The sequence below is a fragment of the Atractosteus spatula genome, chromosome 20, assembly GCF_055471065.1.
Source record: "Atractosteus spatula isolate fAtrSpa1 chromosome 20, fAtrSpa1.hap1, whole genome shotgun sequence".
Classification (NCBI taxonomy): Eukaryota; Metazoa; Chordata; class Actinopteri; order Semionotiformes; family Lepisosteidae; genus Atractosteus; species Atractosteus spatula.
This window is the reverse complement of record NC_142725.1, coordinates 4,571,372-4,593,793: the sequence shown is the minus strand read 5'-3', so window position 1 is coordinate 4,593,793 and position 22,422 is coordinate 4,571,372. Positions and strand designations below refer to the sequence as shown.

General features: G+C 37.4%; 1 protein-coding gene across 1 annotated transcript in view; it reads right to left on the bottom strand.

Annotated features, from left to right (window-relative positions):
* epha8 (eph receptor A8) overlaps positions 1–22,422 on the bottom strand; it is a 269,491-nt gene that overhangs the window by 94,996 nt on the left and 152,073 nt on the right. The window contains exon 3 of the mRNA XM_088938005.1: positions 1,008–1,671. Within this exon, the coding sequence (XP_088794131.1) occupies positions 1,008–1,671 (664 nt within the window). The remainder of the gene's footprint in view (positions 1–1,007; positions 1,672–22,422) is intronic.

The following is a 22,422-nucleotide window of genomic DNA, read 5'->3' as shown; positions in this document are numbered from 1 at the left end:
AAAAAAAGACTCATAGTAGCACAGTGGATTATGCTGGATAACATAAAATTCCTAACACTACATAGGGAATCATTTTAAATCCAGAGTATTAAAAAAAAGCTTCTTATCAAGGATGGAAGTAGAACTGGCAAAATAACCCTAATCCTGAACTGCACGTTTTCTGTGGAGAAGAGGGTTATTTGGATGTTTGGGTGTAATAATTATGCCATTCTGATGCAATGCTTACTTAGTAACTTGTTGTAAGGCACCTACAATGCAGGGAATAATAATTTAGAGAAAATTAATTCCAGGTCAATTCTGTTACCAGAAAATATTTAATCTCAAATTCATGGTACATATTTTGCAGCTGATGTTGTTTTATTATTTTCTGAAATCCTACATGACCGGTGAGGGGCACTTACCATGATATATGCACACAGAAAATACAGTACAGTATCTATACAGCAATTCTATACAGTATCTTTGAATAATGGCAGAAAAAAGAAAGTTGTGGCTTGTTCAATAACCTGAAATAGATCCCAAATCCACAGTGAGACAAAATTGTTCCAAAAGATGACTGTGAAAGTGAGAAATCCAATGAACTCTAGCAGATGATTATGGAATACCCAAAGCATATTCCAACTCACATGACCTCCAATACACTTTCTTTGATAACATTTGCTTCTTTTATGCATTTTTTATGTCATCTGCACTCCAAATGAAAAGGTTAAACTTCTACATTTTGGGGGGATTTAGGCAAAATTGTGCTTGCAAATATCTTAATTTTCTAATGCCCTATAAGTAAGTGCAATAAATACACATATATTTTCTTTAAAGCTATTTGCAGCTCATTCATAATTTATCAATGAGTTTAATCTCCAAGATCCAGCTATTGTAAATACAGGTTATAAATGCAGTATATATACAGTATACAAAATACAAAAACTCTGCACAAGCCTTTTGATGCTGTAAATCAGAACTAAATATCTAATAAAGCCCTAGTTAGGTCTTTTATCAGCAAACCTTACCTATACAGGAGTCCCGATACTCCTCGAATCCCGCGCTGCAAACACACCGCCCAATGGGTACCAGCCACTCGCCCTCGGCACTGCAGTACATTTTAGGAGTGTCACGCTCCTCTGCATGCTCCACGCACTGCCCCCGCACCTCCACCAGCGAAGAGGAGTCTGCGCCCGTCACCACTTCGGTGAAAATGGCCAGGTTGCGTGCCATGGCCTGGCACTTTTTATAGTAGACCCTGACTGACACGATGGCAATGCAGGCCCCGATGTCCTGGAATGCAAGATAGAAGCCCCTCTTGATCAGGGGTCCCACCCCACGGACCTCAGTATTGAGCTTCAGCCGTCTCACCCCCAGATCCACTCCGGTGAAGCTCTCGTCTGCTGCAATGGTGTCAATCTTGACAAACTGGCTCTCCCAGATGTTGGTGCCCACATCCCGGTCTGTCTCATAGTAGTAGAGGTTGAAGGTCTCTTTGCAGGTGCCCAGCACCCCGGGCATGCTGTTGCAGTCACGCAGGGTGAACTTGATCTCGATGTAGATGCGGTGGGCGCCATCGCGCTGGATCCAGTTGGTGCGCAGCCAGTTGTTCTGGTTGGGGCTCATGACATTGCAGACCTGGTACGTATGGATGGGGCTGAAGTATTCGTCCATTTCATTGATGGCATCCCACTAAGGTTATGGAGAAAAAAAATAACAGCAATGTCACTGTAATTGTTGAATGATTGTTTATGGATTTTGCTGCTTTTTTCAAGGAGGTCTTAAACAAATCTCATCACATTTTTAAACCAGAGCAAAACAAAAAAATTACTATGAAAGCTTTTATATAAAAGAAACTGATACACTAATTAATACATGACAGTATACAAATATACCATTTGTCCACAGCTGTTATAGCTGTGTATAATTAAATCAATCCATTTGAGATGAACATTCCACTTATATTGTGCTTTTAATTTTAAAGAGAATCCTGACTTAAAATGTGATATTTTCAAGCCATTCAGCAAAAGGTGCATGAGGAGATGATATGTTCTGTATTATACCACATGATTATATTGCATCTATTAAGCCTAACACATAGCTGATATAGTAATTCCAAAGCACTCAAGCCTTTATAGTAGACATTCACAAAGTAGGAGTTGATGCAGTGTGAGATTCAGTAGAAATATTTCCCTGTAACAATCAGATCTGGAGCTGCTTTCACTTGAAAATAAGGAGAACAGAGGGCATGAAACTGAAGCCTGATTCATGACTCAGAGTTCCCGAGTACTTTTGGCCATCAGAGTTCCCAAGGCTTTATTCATAATTGGGCTATCCATGGTGCTCAGAATAAACTCAATTTCAGGCTTTCTCTGTATACTCTACTTCAGCCTCCTCTAGGTTAACTGGCTCAGAAATTGAGTCAGTCCTTTGCAAAAAAAATCCCAGTGGGCTACCAGGAAGCTGCACAAGCAAAAACATTCGTTCAGAATGCAAGTTGAGTTCTACGATCCTAGGAGTCACTAGTTGAAACGTGAGTCATGCCTCAAGCTAGCTCTGTCTGGGACTCCCTGAAGCAGAAGTGGCTGGGCACCTAACAGGATAACAAGTATTTGGACAGGGCTCACTCGACTGTCTGGCAAGCAGCAGCTCCTGGGACTTTGCAGGTACCTGAATCTTACTTTGACATCAGTGAGAGACATACTATGCTTCCAGTTAATCCTTCTGTTAATGAACTTGTAAAGTGTCAAATGACAAATGGTTTTGCATCCAGGCACGTTGGTGGAGCATCACTGCATGAGTCATTCTCTCCCAAGCAGTGGAATTTGCTCCTGCAGGGCTTTAGAGTCTTAAAACAGTGAGTCCATATTAGGTATATAAAGCACTACAAGAATAATTACTGATTCTAAATGTATATATACTGTATTTTCTAAGAGGATTCTACGTAGATCCTACTTTGTAAATCCCTTCTTATCTGTAAAAACTTTGGCATTCTTTAAAAAAACAAGGACTAAGTAAAGGTATTCATATGATTCTGTATTTCTCTATCCCTATATGTACCATGCACAGATACACCCTGCTTATCTGTATCTTCGAGCAGTGCAGGCACATCTGTATATGACAAACTGACACAAGTAGCAGTCAGACTTCCTACACTAGGAACACTAGCTATCACATCTATTTTTCCCCTTCTTTGAGCTTAGCAATATGCAGCACACACAGCTTATTACATTTCAAGGAGAACACATGGCACATTGCATGACTGGCCTGATTTGCATCCCCCCAGCTGAGGGCTGAGCCAAATACAAAAGGTATAAGAGCAGGTCCACATGCAAGTAGACAGGCATTGCAGAAAGATTTCTAAAGTAAAAGCTATACATTTTAGCAGTGGGACACAATGAGAGCTCCTGTTATTGGTGAAGATCTAACACAGGCAGTTGCTAAGCAGTCTCAGCTAAAGGCAATTAACTCATCTACCTCACATTCGCTCTTCAATTAATAAAATAAAACCAAAAAATGAAAAAAAAACTTGTTGGAGGAGAGATGCACTTTGAAAGACCTCGCTCTGCCGCAGTCAGCGATCCCCCTGAGAGTGGGTCTCACCGGAGCAACCCAGCAGCCTGCCTTTCATCTCTGTGAGCTGGGAGTCAGACTGACACAGACTGCAGACTGATTAAAACACTACAAAAGGGAAATGGAAAGGCAGAGGGAGAGAGAGAGTCAAGGCTAAACACAGCAAGCCTCAGAAGGATTTTTTTGGTGGGGTGGTACTTTATGACTTAATTAAATAGGAGAAAGCAGAAAAAAGGCCCACTGGGTAATAGAGATGTCTCACTTTCCCTGGCAGCAAGAAAAAAAAATGCCAAAAATTGATGGTGGCAAAGCACAGGGAGGGCGATGATGAACTGACAGCTCCCCCTGTAGTGACACACCAGCGTACATAATCATTACAGTGCACCTGTTACACTGTCACCAAATTACCCTGCTTCTGTTGCTCCATATATCTTAAGCACCCTGTCTCTTTATCCTCAGAAACAGACTTTATGAATAGGCCTTCACACAGATTTATCACCTCGCTCCAGTCAACAGTTGTTGCATTCTCCATTCAAGGGACTAAGTTAAGTGTTTAACCTTCCTCACTGTTCCATTAATTCCAAACAGTGTGCCATCACAAGGCAATGAAATGATTGCTTTGGGCAGGTGCATTTTGATATAAATTTGAAAACACCGTCTAAAAATGTCCTTATAAAGTTCTAATAAACCATCCTTTATTTATTTAAAAAGGAAAAGACAAAATGCATTTTTCAGATGTTTTCACTTATTTTAAGTATAATAGTAAAGTGCTGAAATCTCAAATAGGAGTCTGTTGCCTATTTTATAGGTGGCTTTTGTAGATTTTATTTGGGGTAAGGGCATTTCCTTAATTCTTACAGCTAGTAAAATTGCACAATGTTAGTCTGAGTCCTTATGTACTTCAGGATCCACACCTGGACTCATAATGCCCAATAGTTTCATTTACTGTATTTCCGTATTTGACAGGTGCAGGCTTTTACAGTATATGATTGGGGACAAGATATTGAGTATCTTATTATTCTGTTAGTATCAGAAAATTTACTGAGACAAGTAGAATTAGTCTTAATTTTTAGATTTTATTTTTTCTGTTTCCAAAGAATGCCATTTAACTGACCTCTAAAACTAAATATTTTTAAAACTATGTACAGGTATTTATTCTAAGCACATAAAGGTAACATTTTTATTAATCTATCAACTTTGTATCATACTTTATTTTAAAACATTATTTTGTGTAGAAAACATAAAATCATAGTGTAAGAGACTGGATAGGTGATTATTTATTATGACCTGTCTTTAAACCTCAATCTGTTTTTTTGGTGACATGGCAGATATCCAAATTATTTGACTCATTGATGTTCTAAAGTGTTTTGTAAGAAGATCACACATTTTATTTTAAAAAGTCTCATAACAATTAATTAACATAATTAACCTAACTAGTGAATGGTCATGTTGAATGTACTTTACACTGAAAAAACAATTATATTAATAATTGCTTACACTTATATAGCACCTTTCTGGACACTCCACTCAAAGTGCCTTACAGGTAATGGGGATCACCTCCACCACCAACAATGTGCAGCCCCTCCTGGATGATGAGACGGCAGCCATAGTGCACCAGAACACTCACCACTCATCAGTTATCAGTGGGGAGAACAGAGTAATGAAGCCAGTTAATAGATAGGTAAGGGCCAATGGGAAATTTGGTCAGGACACCGGAGTTACACCCTAACTCTATTCAAGAAACACTCTGGGATTTTTAATGACCACAGAGAATCAGGACCTTGGTGTTACATCTCACCACATTTTACAGTATAGTATCCCTGTCACTATACTGGGGAATTAGGACCCACATAGACCACAGTGTGAGTGCTCCCTGCTGGCCCCAATAACACCTCTTCAAGCAGCAACCTTAGTTTACCCAGGAGGTCTCCCATCCAGGTAGTGACCAGGCCCACACCTGCTTAGCTTCAGTGGGATGCCAGTTGGGAGTTGCAGGGTGATATTGCTGCTGGTGCTAGCATATTCACATGTTCTTCTTTTTAATTGTGTTGTTTCTTATGCAGCTGATAAACTCAGAGATGGATCAAAATCTTTGACAACAGGAGTGCTAAAGTATTTCTACCCCTGGTCAAACTGACACATCCTGCAGGAATGAGAGTGTTTGTTTTGGTGAAGGAAATACTGTACATACAGTAAGTACCCAGAGGCTTCAGGACTGAGGTCTGAGATTTGGTCTAAATTCATTACCTTCTATCAGATCGCTTTTGTTCCAGTTACTGTAGGCAACATGTCTTGATCGATCCTACTGTATAGTCGATTCATGTTGTAAATCTTTTTGTACCTTGTTTTGTTTATTTCATTAACAGATTTATTTTTGTTCATACCAATACATTAAGTATTCTTGCAATGTGAGTTCTTTATTGTTTATTGGTTGTTTTTTAATGTAGGTCGTCTTGCAAGCTATTCCTGCTGGTATATCTGAGTATATTGGAACACCATGCATATTTGTTATGGAGAAACTAAGCCATTTCTTCCAGCTGTGTGGTGCTGCTGTTGGTTACAGAAGGTGAAATTGTGGATCAGAGTGTATGCCTATTGGTCCTCACTTTGAGGGCATGCCCAGCATATTCAGATAACCACATTTAAGGAAAAGAGACACTGCCCTAAAAAGGTGATTCAGTTTCTACAAGTCTAGAAATTTTTGTCAGATTCTATCATGTTCAGCAAAATAATACATTATTATACTACATGAAATGTGTATAGTGCTGCTTAGAGAGACCCAAATCAATTAACACTGTACAGTATTTATTAAGGAACACAACTGAAAAGACAAAGGTCTTTAGTGTATAATGTGTTCAGGGAAACTGTTCTGGTGACAGTCTAAATGGTTTTAAGGCAGCAAAGTAGTCACGTTAAAGTGCTTCTCTGGATATATGGTAGGGAAGCAGCTCATCCCATTTTCTTTACTGTTAAGCTTCTCTCTGAATGGGTGTTAAAAGGATCAAAAGATCGTTAAGGGACTTTTTTCCAGTCTCCAAACACCTAAGCCAGGTGATTACAATACAAAAAAGATCAGGAAGACAACCTCAAAGCCATGGAGATCATTCTGTGGCAAACTGTGTACAACATCCAGAGTATTATTACCTTTGAAACAGGATACATCTGGGCCTTAAAAATGTTATTTGTACATGTCAACTCTTAATTCTAGAAACATATACAGTACATGCCTCAATCACAGTGACGCAGTGCAGCACAGGTGTTCTTGAATAGCAACTGTACTACTCAAACACTGTAAGCATAATTAAGTTAAGAAAGTGAAATATTAGAAACAGAATGAAGCATGGAGATATAAGGAGGTTCTTAATTAATAAAAAACTGTGGGGAACCATGATAAATCAAACTGAATAAATACAGGGGAAAAGGTTGCAAAAGTCAAACTGGCAGAGCTGAGGGGATAGAAATGCTGAAATGCTCCTGAGCCAGATGAACACATTTATCTGATGACTATATCCTGCCACAGAAGCAGTCACTCTATTATAATGGGTGGCATATGTAATTTTTTTTTTCTGCTCAATGCTCTCTCCATCTTCAGTACCTTACCTGCGTAATCTATGTCTGTAGCTGATGAGAGAAACAGCAAGGTGACAACAGCTTAGTTTCTACATTTTCTGTTTTTACTCAATACATCTAGCTCAAGCCAAATAAATAATCGCCCTGTGAGCTGGCAGGTAGACGGTGTTCTTTTTTCATGGCTCAGTGCATATAAAGGAAGAAGCAGGAGTGTTTGTTTTAATTAGTCATGGTTAAGGACAAAAAAAAATTCTCTTTGAAAAATGTTGTTTTAAAAGTGTGAATCTTAACAGCTTTGTAACTGGTAGAGGAAGTTGCTCAGAGCAGAGGCTAAGCCCTAAGGTCCAGACAGTGTTAGTTCAAGCTTGGGCAATGATGTTAGCTGACAGAGACCAGGATTCTCTCAATAACAACAGGCAAGTCTTCCCTCAGCTTTGGTATAACAGCACCTTAAACCTTTTGAGCACCTACAAGGTCATGGTAATGTAATTTAGAGATTTTTACTGCTCCTCCAATTGGAAGTGGTAACTGTCTTTGAAGCCCGGACCTCACAAGACTCCTAAACTCCTCCTTTAAATCCTCCTTACCCTATTTATACCCCTCTGTTTTTGCACTAAACTCAAAATACAATGCCATTGCTGAATTTTGCACACAGCTGCTATCTAAACACTGGTTAGAATTACAGTATACTGTAGCTGCTACCCTGTTCCTGTCTCCAAGAATTGTGATGTCTTTTGTCATTTTCTATGTTCATGCTACAGTACGTCATCTGTTTTTTTGTCACTGAGGAAACCATGCAAGTAAGCATTTCATTATACTGAAGTACATATGACAATAAACCTGAAATTGAACTTAGTATGTACAGTACAGTGGAGCACACAGCATGTCAAATGGCAAAAAGCTCTGACAGCTGAATATACCAGAGGAATGTATTCCAAGGTCTTCATGCCCTGTGCCCCTTTTAATTTTATTGTTAATAATTATAATTGTGGTGGTGATGTTTTCTATAAATAATATACCAATAAAACTTTTTTATCCTTATCATCATACTAATACAAGTATGAATAATATTAACACATTTACACAAAGAATCTATCCATTGCATGAGTTTCAGACCACCACAGCAACCCAGCAGAGATCCAGCCAACATATCCTGTATAGGAAACTGTTTGTTTTCCCCCCTCCTACCTGCCAACCCCTCAAGTAAAGCCCTTGCTGTGGATCTGTGAATCTTTCACACAGTGTACCGGGCAGAGAGCCTCAGAATTCATTTGCCACATGCTGCCTGTGTAAAGTTCATCTTCCACCTGCCTGCTGCTTTCTGGTTCAACAAGGCCTCGTTTCTCTCAGCAAATATCAGGGACAAAGCTGTCACATGAAACAGATTACATCACAACAGGATGCCCAGGAACGTGGTAAAGAGGTGCCTAACTGCAAAGAGCGAAAAGATGGCATTTCAGTATACCTGCTTCTCTCCTGCAGTAAAACACTACAGTACCTAACGGTCAGAAATCAGAGTACAAAAAACATTTCCTTAAGATGCCATTTGCCATTTATTGCATATATTTAATTTGATCTGAAAAGATAAGATCACTTTATTGGCGATATACAATTTCTTGCATTGTCTTTTCACATATCCCTGCTTGCTCTCCATGAGACACATAGACAGAGATGGAAGCAGTCAGAGTCAGAGCGCAGGGTCAGCCATTTATATGGCATCCTTGGAGCAGTTGGGATTAAGGGCCTTGCTCAGGGACCCAACTGTGTAGGAGTCTTCTGCCAGCTGCGGGATACGAAACAGCAACCTTCCAACCACAGGTGCAGATCCTTAGGAACCGAACCACCACACCGCCCAGTCTTAAAAAGACATCACTCTTCTCTCTAACTGCATCACCTACTGGAGCCCCTCATACCCTTTTCAAAATTACCTCCTAGCAAGTAAGATCAGATAATTTAATGCTTCTTTGTTAGTTGGAGGCTCCTAAAAAGCAAATAAAGAGAATAAAGATAAGAGAATACACCCATTTATACACCCAAAGTACAAAAATGTGAGGAGATTATCTCACAGACCAAGTCCCAGAATTTTATTTCCTAAACATAGTGTACCACATGTACCACAGAGTTAAAGTGGGCTTTACATTCCTGACAGATAAGAGAAATATTACTGTTTATAGTCTGTGTATGACAGTATGTACAATAACTGCCATGAAGTACTGTATGTTGAACTGCTGTCCAGTTCTCTATGTTTATTACGAACTGAGATTTTGTATGGAGTAGCTGCCGCATTCTATCAGATATCTTCATTCTCTCATGATTTAGAGAATTAGTCAATGTTTCTTTTAATGCAAAACATAAACTAGAAGCCTGTTGTTTGGCATGATCTCTTAAGGACAAAAAACAGAGTTCCATTCTAGTTATACAGTATATAGAAATGTCTTACTTGCAAATTAAACAAAAACAAATAGGCTGCTGATTCACCAAATAGTTAGTCTGTTCAAGAATTTTGAAGGTATAATAATGAAATAAATATATCCTACTTATTCAAGCTGCCTCCCAAATTCTATAGTATTTAGACTTTCTTAATGAAGTTGTGTTTACAGTAATGAAAGCCATCTTGAACACATACTGTGTAAAAATGAAAGCTTCATATTAGTACTTCCCTCAGAAGAATCACAACTAAGTGTTCCCCTTGTTACAAGAACCTGTTTCATTTCTAAACAGACCTGCTACTGTACTGTACCTTCTCAAAACTCCCATGAAAATAGTTTGAGAAGCCTTCAATACAAGCATGGTGGTGACATTGCGAGATTGCTCCTCTTATATTCTTTATAACCCGAGTACTGATTACAACACCTTTGTGTTTCTTGAGCACTGCCCTGACTACCGATGTGTTTAAAATTAAGAGAGTTTCTTTTCTCCGCAAAGGAATATATGCTGCATTGCAAGTTAAAAGATTAACCAGGGGGATTAGACTGCTCGTTTCAGATTCAACACACAGCGAGTCTGAATGGTCTTAGTGAACCCAATCAAAAAGTTTGCTCGCCTATACAGCCCACATATAGAAATTGGGAGACCAGATCATCGATCTATTCTCCCCTGGAGGCACAGTAATAAAGGTATAATGTTAGCCATATACAATTGAGGCACAAAGACGGTCAAACAGTCAAAAGAACAAACGTAGGATAGCAAAAGAGGGTCAGTATAATTCACTGTTGATATAATCTTTGTCTTGCTACCATTAATTTTATATTCCGAGATACTATCAAATTCATTAAGAGTTGAGAGGACATTGATTGAGCAGAATTAGTTATCATTACTATGATACAGTACCATCAGCACAGAACATTACTTTTTGATGATTTTTGCGCCCTATACTGGAAAGGGGACACCGGACATCCTTGAGAGCACCTCTGCTCAACCTGAATGGCTGTGATGATGACATTAGTTAAGACTGAAACTTTAGGTAATGTTACATTAGCTTAACCTATTTGATAAAATGGGTTAAACTAGCTAATTTAAAACAAATACTTAAAGTATTTTAAATATACTGTATACAGTATTCCCATTCCAAACAATCAAATGCTTTTTCTGCACCCATTTAACTGAGTAGTACATTATATTAAAAAGTCAAAATGTGTTTTGAAAGCAGTTATACCCATGATAAAGCCTATTTGATCGTGATCAATGATGTATATTAAGAAAGAGTTTCCAGTAACATTTAGTTAGAATTTTTAAGATTAGCAATAGACATGCTAAGCCAGTTTCAGAGTATTATCTATTTATATTTAGGTCAGTTTCCAAAAGGTAATGTGAATTCTAGGATGTAGAGCACTTCATCAAGCACTTGGAGGAGGAAATACTGAAGCGTGGTCACATACTGTATCATAATCCTTCCAGTTGAGGAGATTTTGGTTTAAATTAGGTGAGAAAATGAAACAAAAATAATCAACTTTATCCTGAAACAAATGTGAAACAGGGACAAATCTGAAGCTATTTTCTGTTTAATGAAAAATCTACCATCTGCTTCCAGACTTTAATCTAAGCAAATATTCTGGAGTAGTAAGATACCATTCTCACACAGGGGGTTATTAACATGGGACATTTGAGCAATTTTAGGGTTCAAAGCAAAAGTTAACTTTTGACGAATTAATGAAATTAATAAAAATTAATTTGTTCCATTTCCCCAGAACTGTATTTAATAATATGATATCTGACTCCACTGGTGCATAAAAAAAATATGTTTTATAAGTGCTTAAGCAAAGATGTTAATAGTGAAAAATTCAGTCATAAACCTCTCTACCATTATACTCATCTTGGGTATTCAGAATTCAATACATTATTCTGTGACAATTAATAGTGAATAACTTCCTCCTCAAACTCCGTTACCATTCCATAAAGCTCCAACTGAGCCGGCTTCAGAAGCAAATGTTTTCTGGCTAATTCTTCAAGCTACTCTTCTTTACTGCTTATCAAGGAATTACAATTGCCATGTTTAATCATTGCAAACCTTTGCTCAGAAGGTAGGGGTGTTTCATCAGATCCGAACCCAGTCTACAATACTTTACTAACGCCCACCATGTTCCACAATTGAGGATTCTGCTTCCATGCTCTGGGGCTTTCCATTTCTTCCCCTGCCATGCACTCACTCACTTCTCTGGAGCCGTTCGTTCTAAACCTCTTCATTCCTTGGTCAATTTGAAAATGCTGCTAAAGCTTCTATCAAATGACCCATGAAGCCTCAGCTCTTCTTGCCTGCAAATTCACTACTGCTTGCCTTACCCTTTTCCCTCACCTTCGTTCCTGTTTCTCAGACCTGCCTATTAGCTCTCAAGAAACAATCATGTACAGTACCACCTCAAAAGAAGCAAGACAAATCTATCAGGTCAAGGCATTTATATTCACTAGTTCAAGCTCGATTCCATTATTGGAGTTTTCAAGTTTCTTTATTCTTACTACTCCCTACATTCATCCCAGTCAGCCATGTTATCCCACCCCCTTGTGTATCCACGAACCAGCAAGCTGTTACTGAACACTGGGGCTGCAGTATGCTAACTAAAGCCAGCTTCAGTGTTGATCACATTTGCCCTCTTTTTTAGGATCAGAGTGGTATCTTCTGCAACCAATCACAAAATACCCAATATCTACAACATCAAGCTCTAAGTGGGTGGTCTACCAAAGCTTAACTCACATATGGTATATTTGAATCAAGCCAGCCAAAGTTTGTGAATATCAAACCCTGTCATTAAGAATCCTGCATCATTTTTATGGGGCTCCTTTTGGGGGATCCTTTATCCTAATCCTGACAGTTAGAAAGCTTTTTTTTCAGCTTGGTGAGTTACATCAAAAAAACTCTAATACATGTCATATCCAGAATCTAACCAAACTGCTGAAATAAGAGTAGGAGGAGAATTGAATATGGGGAAATGTACTGTACATGCCTAACCTGCTCAAAATTCAAAGCCCTAGTGACTGCCGTAATTCAGGATATGTTTTACGCTTACTCAGTTTCTACCAAAAGCAGGAGTATTTATGACAGTAATGGGCTGGTTTCTAGGGTTTGAATATGCCAGGTGTATGTGGAAGATTTTATAGCATGGCTGGGTAAATATATGTGCAGCACCATAAAGGCTCTTGAATGTGGTTGCATTCAGGTAATTGAACTGCATGGTACTGTACATCCAACAAGGCAAGAAAACAGATAAAGATTGACAAGAGAAAGGTTTCTGTACCGTATGTACAAGGTGACACAGTTTTTGAAAAACCTAATGATTAATGAGTTGGCAATAGCCGAATGGCTTACATACTGTACATTATGTATCATACTGTATCTAGAAAAGTAGTTTGATTTCAACAATCCCTTGTTTTACAAGTGTGCACAACTAAATCTGGAGACACCTGTGTGCTTTGACTCAATCTAGAGTATAAGTAGATAAAGATAAACTATGACAGAATTCTGTGGTGTGCCCTGAATAGTGTCCTAAAATCCCTAAAGAGTTTTACACTGTTTTGATAGATAAATGATTCTACACCGACACTGCCAGCTGCAACAGGTGTACCAATGTTTTTTAACTTTGAATAACATTTTTCAAGTGTAGATGCCACTCAGCTACAGTTTTGTGAAATCCATTAGTTATGAAGAACTATGGACTGATGAAAGGAATTGGATTCAGTTGTACATGGTAAAAACTATATTTGCATTTCACTTCCTACAATGACACGTCAAGTCTGCAAGATTTTTGAAGGCATAATCTCCTCAACAGCTTGTGGCAGCAACAATAATAGGACAGAATTATAACATTAAGAAGTAGTGAGAAAATGAAATTTTCAGGACGATTTTCAGCATTATAGTTAATAATAATAATACTATGTTTTTTATGATATGTAGCGACATCCAGGGAGAAGTACAGGATTATTTAATTGTTAAGTTACAACATCACATGTATATTACATATTATTTAAAAAAATATAATAGAACAGACAAGAATGTGCAATTAATAAATAATACAAAATAAGTACATGTATATGAAATACAGTACCTTGTGTTGAAATCCTTAACTGTCTATTTCAATCCTTTATTTGGCATACAGTACAAAAACATTCAGACTTTGGTGAGGGGAATTTGTGATGTACAGTAATTATAGAGTGTTTTGCATAGTGTGTTCTATGATTTAATATATGCTTTTTGTAACCTTGAGTGAGACTGCATGTCTGTGGATCATGTTACCATTGGCTGGTTTCACAAACTGTGGAGTCTCATGAGATTCAATTTGCATGTCAGCTGTAGCTAAGAGGCTACATGTAGGTTTAACAGTTTTTTTACTACATCAACGTCACCTCTTTTCATGCTATGACCTCATGTTAAAATGTTTTTAGGTTAAAGTCGTAGAAAAAATACAGTCTATATGTACAGTATGTTGATGGAGTCTGTCTTCCTGACTGGAAGGGAAGCCATTGATGTCCCTGTGACGTTTCAAGAAGGAGCAGGATTGCTGGTTCAAACAACAATTTGGTAGTGACTAAAAATAACTTTTGAGAGCCAACCAGTGAAAGAACCTTTGCTGGAAAAGAGGCAGGTTCACAGTACAGGTAACAGTTATTGTTTGCCTATACACTTCCTTAATGGTTTGAAGTTTTAGTGAGTTCTATCTATTATAAGGAGAAACCTCACATGAAAAAAAAGCATGTAAAACATGAAGCAGACAAAGACTATCTGACACATATACTGAAAAACTCTGCTTCTTTGTGTGCTAAATTATAAAATAAACTGTTATTGTCCTCTTTCCACCCTCTTGCTTTTCTGATTCAAGAGTATCATAATAACATCTGTACTGCTAATTGTTTATTTGTTATACAAGGATAGATAAAACATATACTGTATAGTTCCTGTGTTATGCAAACCTTTTGACCACAGATACAGAGTCTGATTTTGAGAACCTGGAAAGTTGTCAATTCCTAAAACTTTCATAAGCACTAATCTAGAACAATTCCTGTTTATTTACCTTGGTTGCACATCCTTTCAATTATAACCAGGCCTGCTTTCATCTCAAATTTCAGCTCGTTTGCCCTTCACAAATTCCATTGGGTTTCAATTCTCCTCACTTCAGGGAAACCCAGCAGTTCTCACATTTGATTTTCAGCTTCCTCCAATGAGTCCTATAATGTTTCTACAGCATTTTACAGAATTTAGATTATCTTCTGTCAAAATACTGTATTAATAATCTTTTGTTAAGTCCCCAATTATATTTTAGTCAAAGTCTGTTCATTTTGGCCTTGATGTTGGCTGGTATTTTCTTGAATATTTGTGTTACTTTGTCTTTAGTTATTGGGTGTTTTGAACAGTTGCAATGCTGCTTATTAATAAATAAATAGTGAATGTTATGAGGTGATCTTTCAATTCCAGCACTGGAGGGCAGTTATAGTTGTAGGTTTTACTTTTTAGAACAGTTCTTAATGACTCAGTTGAACTCATTATTAGCTTTAATTTAACAACCCTTTCCAGTATTAAAATTGCTCCTGACATGGTCATTTCATCCTCAAGCTCTTGCACTGTTTATTAAATCTTGGTAACAAAATTAATTAATTGACATTATAGAAAAATTTCACAAATTTCAAAATAAGCATAAAATCATGAATTTTGTGAAAGAACTGTAAGTTACCATATTGTCGCAAACTCACGTTCACGTTTCCACAAGTTGTGATGTTTTGCAGCCCTTCGTGCTCACTAGCCACTGTAATGACTGATATAATGTGATGTACAAACGAATAAGTACAGGTTTTGCAGTAGACATTTCACCGCAGAAATGCTCCAACATGATCTGCAGGCAGAGATAACAATTAAATTGTATTTTTAGGCGGAACCTGCTTGAAATCGAGAGCAATATTTATGTTGGATTGAAAGAGATGTATACAGAAGCCTGCTTCTTTACAATGTACAGTTACAAGGCTACATCACGTCACCGAAGTTTTGTTGCCTTGAGCTGAATTGCAGAATGATCTATTTTGTGATGTAAATTGGAGGTTACTGTGTACAATTTATGTTTATTCTGGCTTGAAATGCACTAATCAAAGCTGATTCTTTCTAACCCCGAACCCCAAACTATAACCCCGAACTATAAAAATAGCATTGCAGTTCCCCTTTAAAGAAACATATTGAACAAGAAACCCCCAGGACTAGAATTGAGCAGCCTGGCTTCAGAAGTTCAGTAGTTCCAATTTTCTGGAGCATAATTTTCTGTGTATAGATCTATTTCTATTTATACAGTAGTTCTAGTTCTATTATAAATCCTCAAACTGCACTTTACTGCAATAGAACCTTATCTATATTGGGATGTGAGCTAGATTAAACATGTCCATGCAGCTTTTCAGTATCACATGACTTTCATCATCACTTTTTAACAAATAACAGCTATTGAATGTTTAATACCGATCTAGGCTGCAAGGTTGGTAAATCCATTACTTCAAGTTTGCTCCACAAAATCCACAGAGGCACATCCCTATGCCTTGTCCCTGTGGCTCCAATGTCTTCTGGCTTTTGTTCAACATTTGTTGTCGAATACGTACTGTACAGTAAGTGAACCCCAAAGATATTTCAAATATGCAAAAGCATTTTTAATAGCAATTATTCAAGGGCAAAAAAACAACTCAAAACATGTAATTGATCACACAATTTTTAATTGAAATAATGACTCAGTTTAGGAATTGAAAGTCAAGTTGAAGCAAAATCAGTGGATATCTGGGGTGAGAAGTACAAGGTTTGGAAAGCTCTTGCACTTCAATAAAACACTGTAAATGAAAACACACCAGTCTCTGATACCACAGAAGCTTTGTTTGAGCAATTTTTGGTAAATGTTGGATCATATCACAAACACAATTCACAAGGTGCAAGTACCTTGTATACCGATGAATAGAATATTCCCGGTGAAATTTGGTATTTCTTTACACTGGAAGAGCAGTCTGGTCATATAGTCTGGGGTGGCTCTGTGGCTAAGGATCTGTGCCTGTGACTGGAAGGTTGCTGGTTCAAATCCTGCAGCTGGCAGAAGAATCCTGCTCTGTTGGGCCCCTGTGCAAGGCCCTTAACCCCAACTGCTCCAGGGGTGCTGTACAATGGCTGACCCTGTGCTTTGACCCCAAGCTTCTCTCCCTGTCTATGTGTCAGCAAGCTGGGGTATGTAAAAAGATGAATTCCTAATGCAAGAAATTGTACAGGGCTAATAAAGCAATATTATCATTTAATGTAAAGTTCAAGTGAATCTCAAAGATTGCTACTTGGAACTGCAACAACAAATATACTGTACCTTTTAACTTAATGAAAGCAAGGAGAAATAGGGTGTTTTTTACAACAGCATCAAATAATGCAATTGTTCTCAGAATGGGGTCCAGAAATAATAAATAAAGTCCTTACAAAAATGAGCCATTTTCAGAAAGGCAGACCCAGGTCCTGCATAAATATGGGACCTTCTGAACTTTGTATTATGAAACAGATTAAACCCTAATAAATGTAGAGACTCAGTTATTCATCCCCAATTGACTAGTTCAAGACTAGTTCAGAAATGCATGTTAAACCTTAGCTTCAACATTCAATCCATCTGTTCACAGCATTTTCTAAAATCGTTACTTCCTGCTGATTTCATCTTTGCATTCAACTACCATGCTGTCATTTTAAACTACTGTAGGACACCAAGTGTCAACAATGAAACTTATAGAACATTTAATGCAATCCACTCATACATCAGTTTGTCTAGAGTTTTACCTAGCTTTGTGTTTCATCAGCAACAACCAACTTAACACATTTTCTTTCTTTTTTTCTTGTCACCTGCCTTTAATGACTTAATTAAAACCTGCATTTGACTGGGTCTTTGTAAAGACCATTCTCAATGTACTGAAATGCCTGCACTGAATTCATTATTTTAAAGCTGGTCTAATTGAAAGGCAAAATGCTGACCTTGGAAGAACCTCTACCTGCACAGCATTGACCCTGGTCTCCTATCAGCTCTCAGGCTTCCAGTGACCCAGAGTGCTCTGGGGAAACCCTGAAAAGCCAGTGCAGTAATTAGGATCCCGTTAGCCATAACCCCTACTGGAAATCCTTATCCAGCAAATTTAATATGTCCTTGAACAATGTAAGGCCGCTAACAGGGGCAAGGTGGGTGGTTGCTTAATATAGCATACTTAGCATATTTTAATCTTCATTTTCACAAGTTATTAAATGCTCAGTTTGTCTTTTTTTCTGGCACCACTCTACCATGTTAAAGACTGGTCATTTTTATTTCTCATTTTATTTCTATGTATATTAAATATATGAAATATAACATTCAAATGCATCAGACAATCAGGTCCATATTCAATGCTTTAAGTTGTCTATTTATTAGCACATCATTTTGTTAAACCATAACTTTTTATTTTATTTACACATTTAAATGGCTAGCTACACTATGTACTGTAAATCCAGAAAGAAAAGAAAAGTTAGACGTATAAACCATTGCATGACATACATTAATACTGTTGCTGTAACATGACATTACAATTTTTATTTTGAAGAACCCTACAAGCTGTTTTTTTAAAAGATCTTAATCTCTTCTGACAGGAACAAAGTAGAATTTGTGAACATTTAATATACTGTAGGAACCAAAATGTACTAAAATCACCTAAACGGCTACTGTACAAGCTTGACAAGAAAACGACAACAAGATAAAAGATAGATATTTAAGTGGGAAGCTGCATCAGTGTGCATTGGCTGCAAAGGAACTAGTGAAGGTTAACATGAAGCTGAAAAATAGAAGAAACACAGTCTTTCAGCTGTAGGGTCTTGTCCAGGCATGTGTGAGAGTTAGTAAAGAAGCAAGAATTAAAACAAGTGCTTCATATTCACACCAAAATGCCATGTTTCACTTTTCTATTTTTCAGCGTGAAATGTATTTTAACATAAAAGAAAGTTCCGCATAACAATACTTAGACAAGGCAATGAAAGGTATTGTACTTCTTTAGGCTGAAAGTAATATGTGTTTTGCAAAAAGTATTTATCTTTTGTTAAAGCTGCACTTTTATTTGAGCTGGTGACTCTCAATCACTTTAGGTCATTTCAAGGCATAACAGAGAAAAAAACATTGAAATACAGAAGACAAAGAACTTTTAACTTTTTGTGTAAGCTCTTTCCATTGCATATTGCCCTCACCATGAAAGGTAGTATAAGGTTTGCTATTATAATTGTAATCATAATCATCCAACCTAACCTTGATCTGGTAGAAATCATGGGAAATTTCATGGAAAACTGGAATAGTTTTGAAAGTTTTTTACTCACAGGGTACGGCAGAGAGCAAGATGCTACTCAGCTAAGAAAGCTAATACCCTGGCTTCTTTCAAGAAATAAAAAATGGCAATCTCAGATCAATTGGCTACTAACAACTAAACAAGATACACAGGCCAAATGGTATCCACTAACCTGTGACCTTTCTTATGTTATTATCTGCACTGTTCTGGGTTCAGTAAGAGCTAAGTGAGATTTCATTTTAAGAAATTAAAATTCAAAACCTCAGAAGAGTAACAAAACCTCAGTAGAGTAACAATATAGTAAAAACACAACTGAAGTCAAAAGAAAAACAAAAACATATTGAGGTGTTTGAAGGGTTAAAGCCATTTGCAAAATTAATTGGCCACAAAATTACACATCTGTTTCCTGTCTGTTTACTGGCAAAATCCCCAAAGAAATTAATCATGTCTGGCAGGCTGAAATGGCGTGCAAAAAAAGTCCTTTCTTCTGCAGATGTGAAAAAAACTGGGATGCCAGCACTTTCCACCCTTCTTTGGAATGGTGTGGGAATGAACTGAACTCTTGTTCAAATGAAAGCTCTCAAAATGCTTTCAAATGCATTGGTTATTTGCCTGTTTTATACACTACTTTCCCTTTTCTGCACGAGTCTCTATTTTGCAGCTCTCTTTCTTTTTATGCTCAGGTCTGAACACAATCGTCACTGTATACAGGCCATCAGTACTGCACTGCCAAAGCTGGAAAAACAGAAGGTAAACCACATTCTCAACAAAAAAGTAAATTACTCTGCTTGTCTACAGTAGGATACAATACTAAAGCACCTCACCTGCTTTGCAAATTTCCAGAAATTAAGTTTCAAACTAAACTGCTACTGATCACTACATGTTTATCCCCATTTCCACCCATTTTCTAACTGCTTCATCCAATTCAGAGCTTGAGCCTATCCCAGTAAGCAATGGGTGTAAGATGGGATACACCCAGAATTGGACAGATCTTTGCACTTTGGGCGGAACCTGGAGCATCCAGATGAAACCCAAATACAAGGAGAACATACAAAATCCACATAGACAGAACCACAGTTCTAGAATTGAACCCAGGGCCTCAGCTCTGTGGGGCAGCAATACTAACCACTGTGTCATCCCTGGTAAAGATCATGAAAAAATACTTGAAGCATTCTCCCATATTTGTAGCATTTTTTAAAAGTTTCTCATCGTACCATTGAATTCCTCCCTCTGTGAATATAATTAGTTTTACTTTGCAGAATTTTCTAACTTAATTTTTTTTCAACAAAATAATCTAACTTTCTACATTGGTTCTTTAATAGAATAATTTTTATAGACTCCAAGAAATAAATGGGGAAAACTTAGGAAATACTAAAGCTGTGATCACTGGCATGGTGGGAGGGTGGTTAACATGATTGCTTCACAGCTTCAAGGTCCTGGGCTTGATTCCATCTCGGGGCCCTTGTGATGATTGGTCAACTGCAACATTTTATTATTTTGTTTTATTTATTTTATTATTTAGTTATTGCCTGGATCTGATGGAGACACACATACAGTATCTAGATCACTGAGAACCCAGCAGAAGTGATCACAAACTCATCATCTTTTTTTTAGGGGGGAGGGGGCACTGGGGCCTACAGAGATTTATTTATTTTCTGCTACTAGGAGGATTTATTTTCCTTTCCTATACCACACAGTCTGCTGTAGCTGTGAAATATTACCCATGATATAATGTATATAATAATATAATGTATAATGCTGTGAAGTTCTCTGCAAGAAACTTCAGAAGGGCTCTATAGCGAACAGCGCATAAAGACTGATGGACAGATGGACTGATTGATTTGAGTTTGCAGTCTCTCCCCATGTGCACATGGATTTTTGTTGGGTGCCCTGAATGACGTGTTACAGGTTAGGTTTGATTTGTTAGTAAGTTGCTCCTTATTAGGGTTACCTAGATCTGTGGCTCTTCATCTGACATTTCAAGGGGTGTTATACAGTAGTGGCTGTGGAACTGCAGAGAAATAAACTAAAAGTGCATGATGGTTTCCTCCAGTTTTGACCTTTCTGATGTCCTGATTAAAAATCTTATTTGGACCCAAACATTGGTGCTTTAAAATACTGGTGCAGCACAGAAATTCATATTAATAAGACAATGCTAATAATGAGATAGTTACTTCACAGCAGGGAATTAAATGATCTTGATCTGCTTTATTGGTCTTCCATGATGTTTTTTCTTTGCTATTTTCCAGCTATTGTTCTTTTGTATTTAATTTCTTGTCCTTTGTTGCTGGCATTGACTACATTATAATGGACATAATAAAGAAATGGCTGTATTTCCTTTGTAAGGCTGATAGGAAGAAAAATGACAGATACATTTCAAATGAATACTCTTTATAAATTCCTCATAAAAAGGACTTAAAATGAGATCAAATGTTTTGCAAGTCCTTGTAATCTTATCTCCAGAGAGACCCACTAGGCTGAGAAAAAACAAATGAGCACTGAATTCCAGTTAATGTGCTGTTAACCCTTGATTAGGTTGTTCTTTTACAAAGTTGATTTTGTAAAGTTATTTGACCATCTGAAACCTACCATTACCATTAACATGCATTTATTGTATTAGCCAGGCATGGAAAAGTGGAAAATGGTATATACATACTATATAGGAACAAGTAATAGGTTTATTCCATGCTGAAAAAAAGAAGAAAGAGAACACAACGTTTCGGCTGTGGAGCCTTCTTCAGGTGTCCACGCATGCTGACGCAGCTACCCACCTATACATACTATATAAATGTTTTGGATATATGAAATTGGAGAACAAAGGAAAAAAATGATTAAGTAAATTATGATTTTCAAACTAAAAATGAACTATAATTACTTTTATTATAAATCTGTAATGTTAACTAATACATTACAGTCTTGACAGTTTTACAGTATCATTGTTTGTGAGACTGCCCAAGAGGAAGTATCACACTGCCTCAAGACAGACATACTGTAAGTATAGGGCTTTAATATTGCAAATTCCTCAGCTCCTGGGAAGGACATACAGTATATCATGAAAAGAGCAGAGAAATTAGTTTTAGCTAATGAAGACTACTCTTCACATTTCACTATACAGTATATACACTTTTGAGGGGGTTTGTGAAACTGGTACGATTGACAACAGAAGAGGTTGAGTAAGAACATATTGCAAAGCTGATGGGAAGCTCCTTAGCAAATTCTGCATGTGGTGATGATCCAGTTGAGATTTTGAGAAAACTTCTTAAGAGGTTGTTGGTTGAATTTTCTTTAAGGACAGCAAGTTACACATTAACACAAAACAGTCTCAAAGGCTGCATAAATGCACAGAAATGGTTACTCAATATACTTTTTTTTCTTTTTGTTTTATTGAGCAGTTATACGCCCATCAGACATTACGTTTATACTGATGTGTCTGTTTTTTTCTCCATTGACTTTTCAAGCCCATCCTCATGTAACCTCCATTGATACTACAGCAGTCAAATAAAGCATTTTTTACATAATATATCATATTTA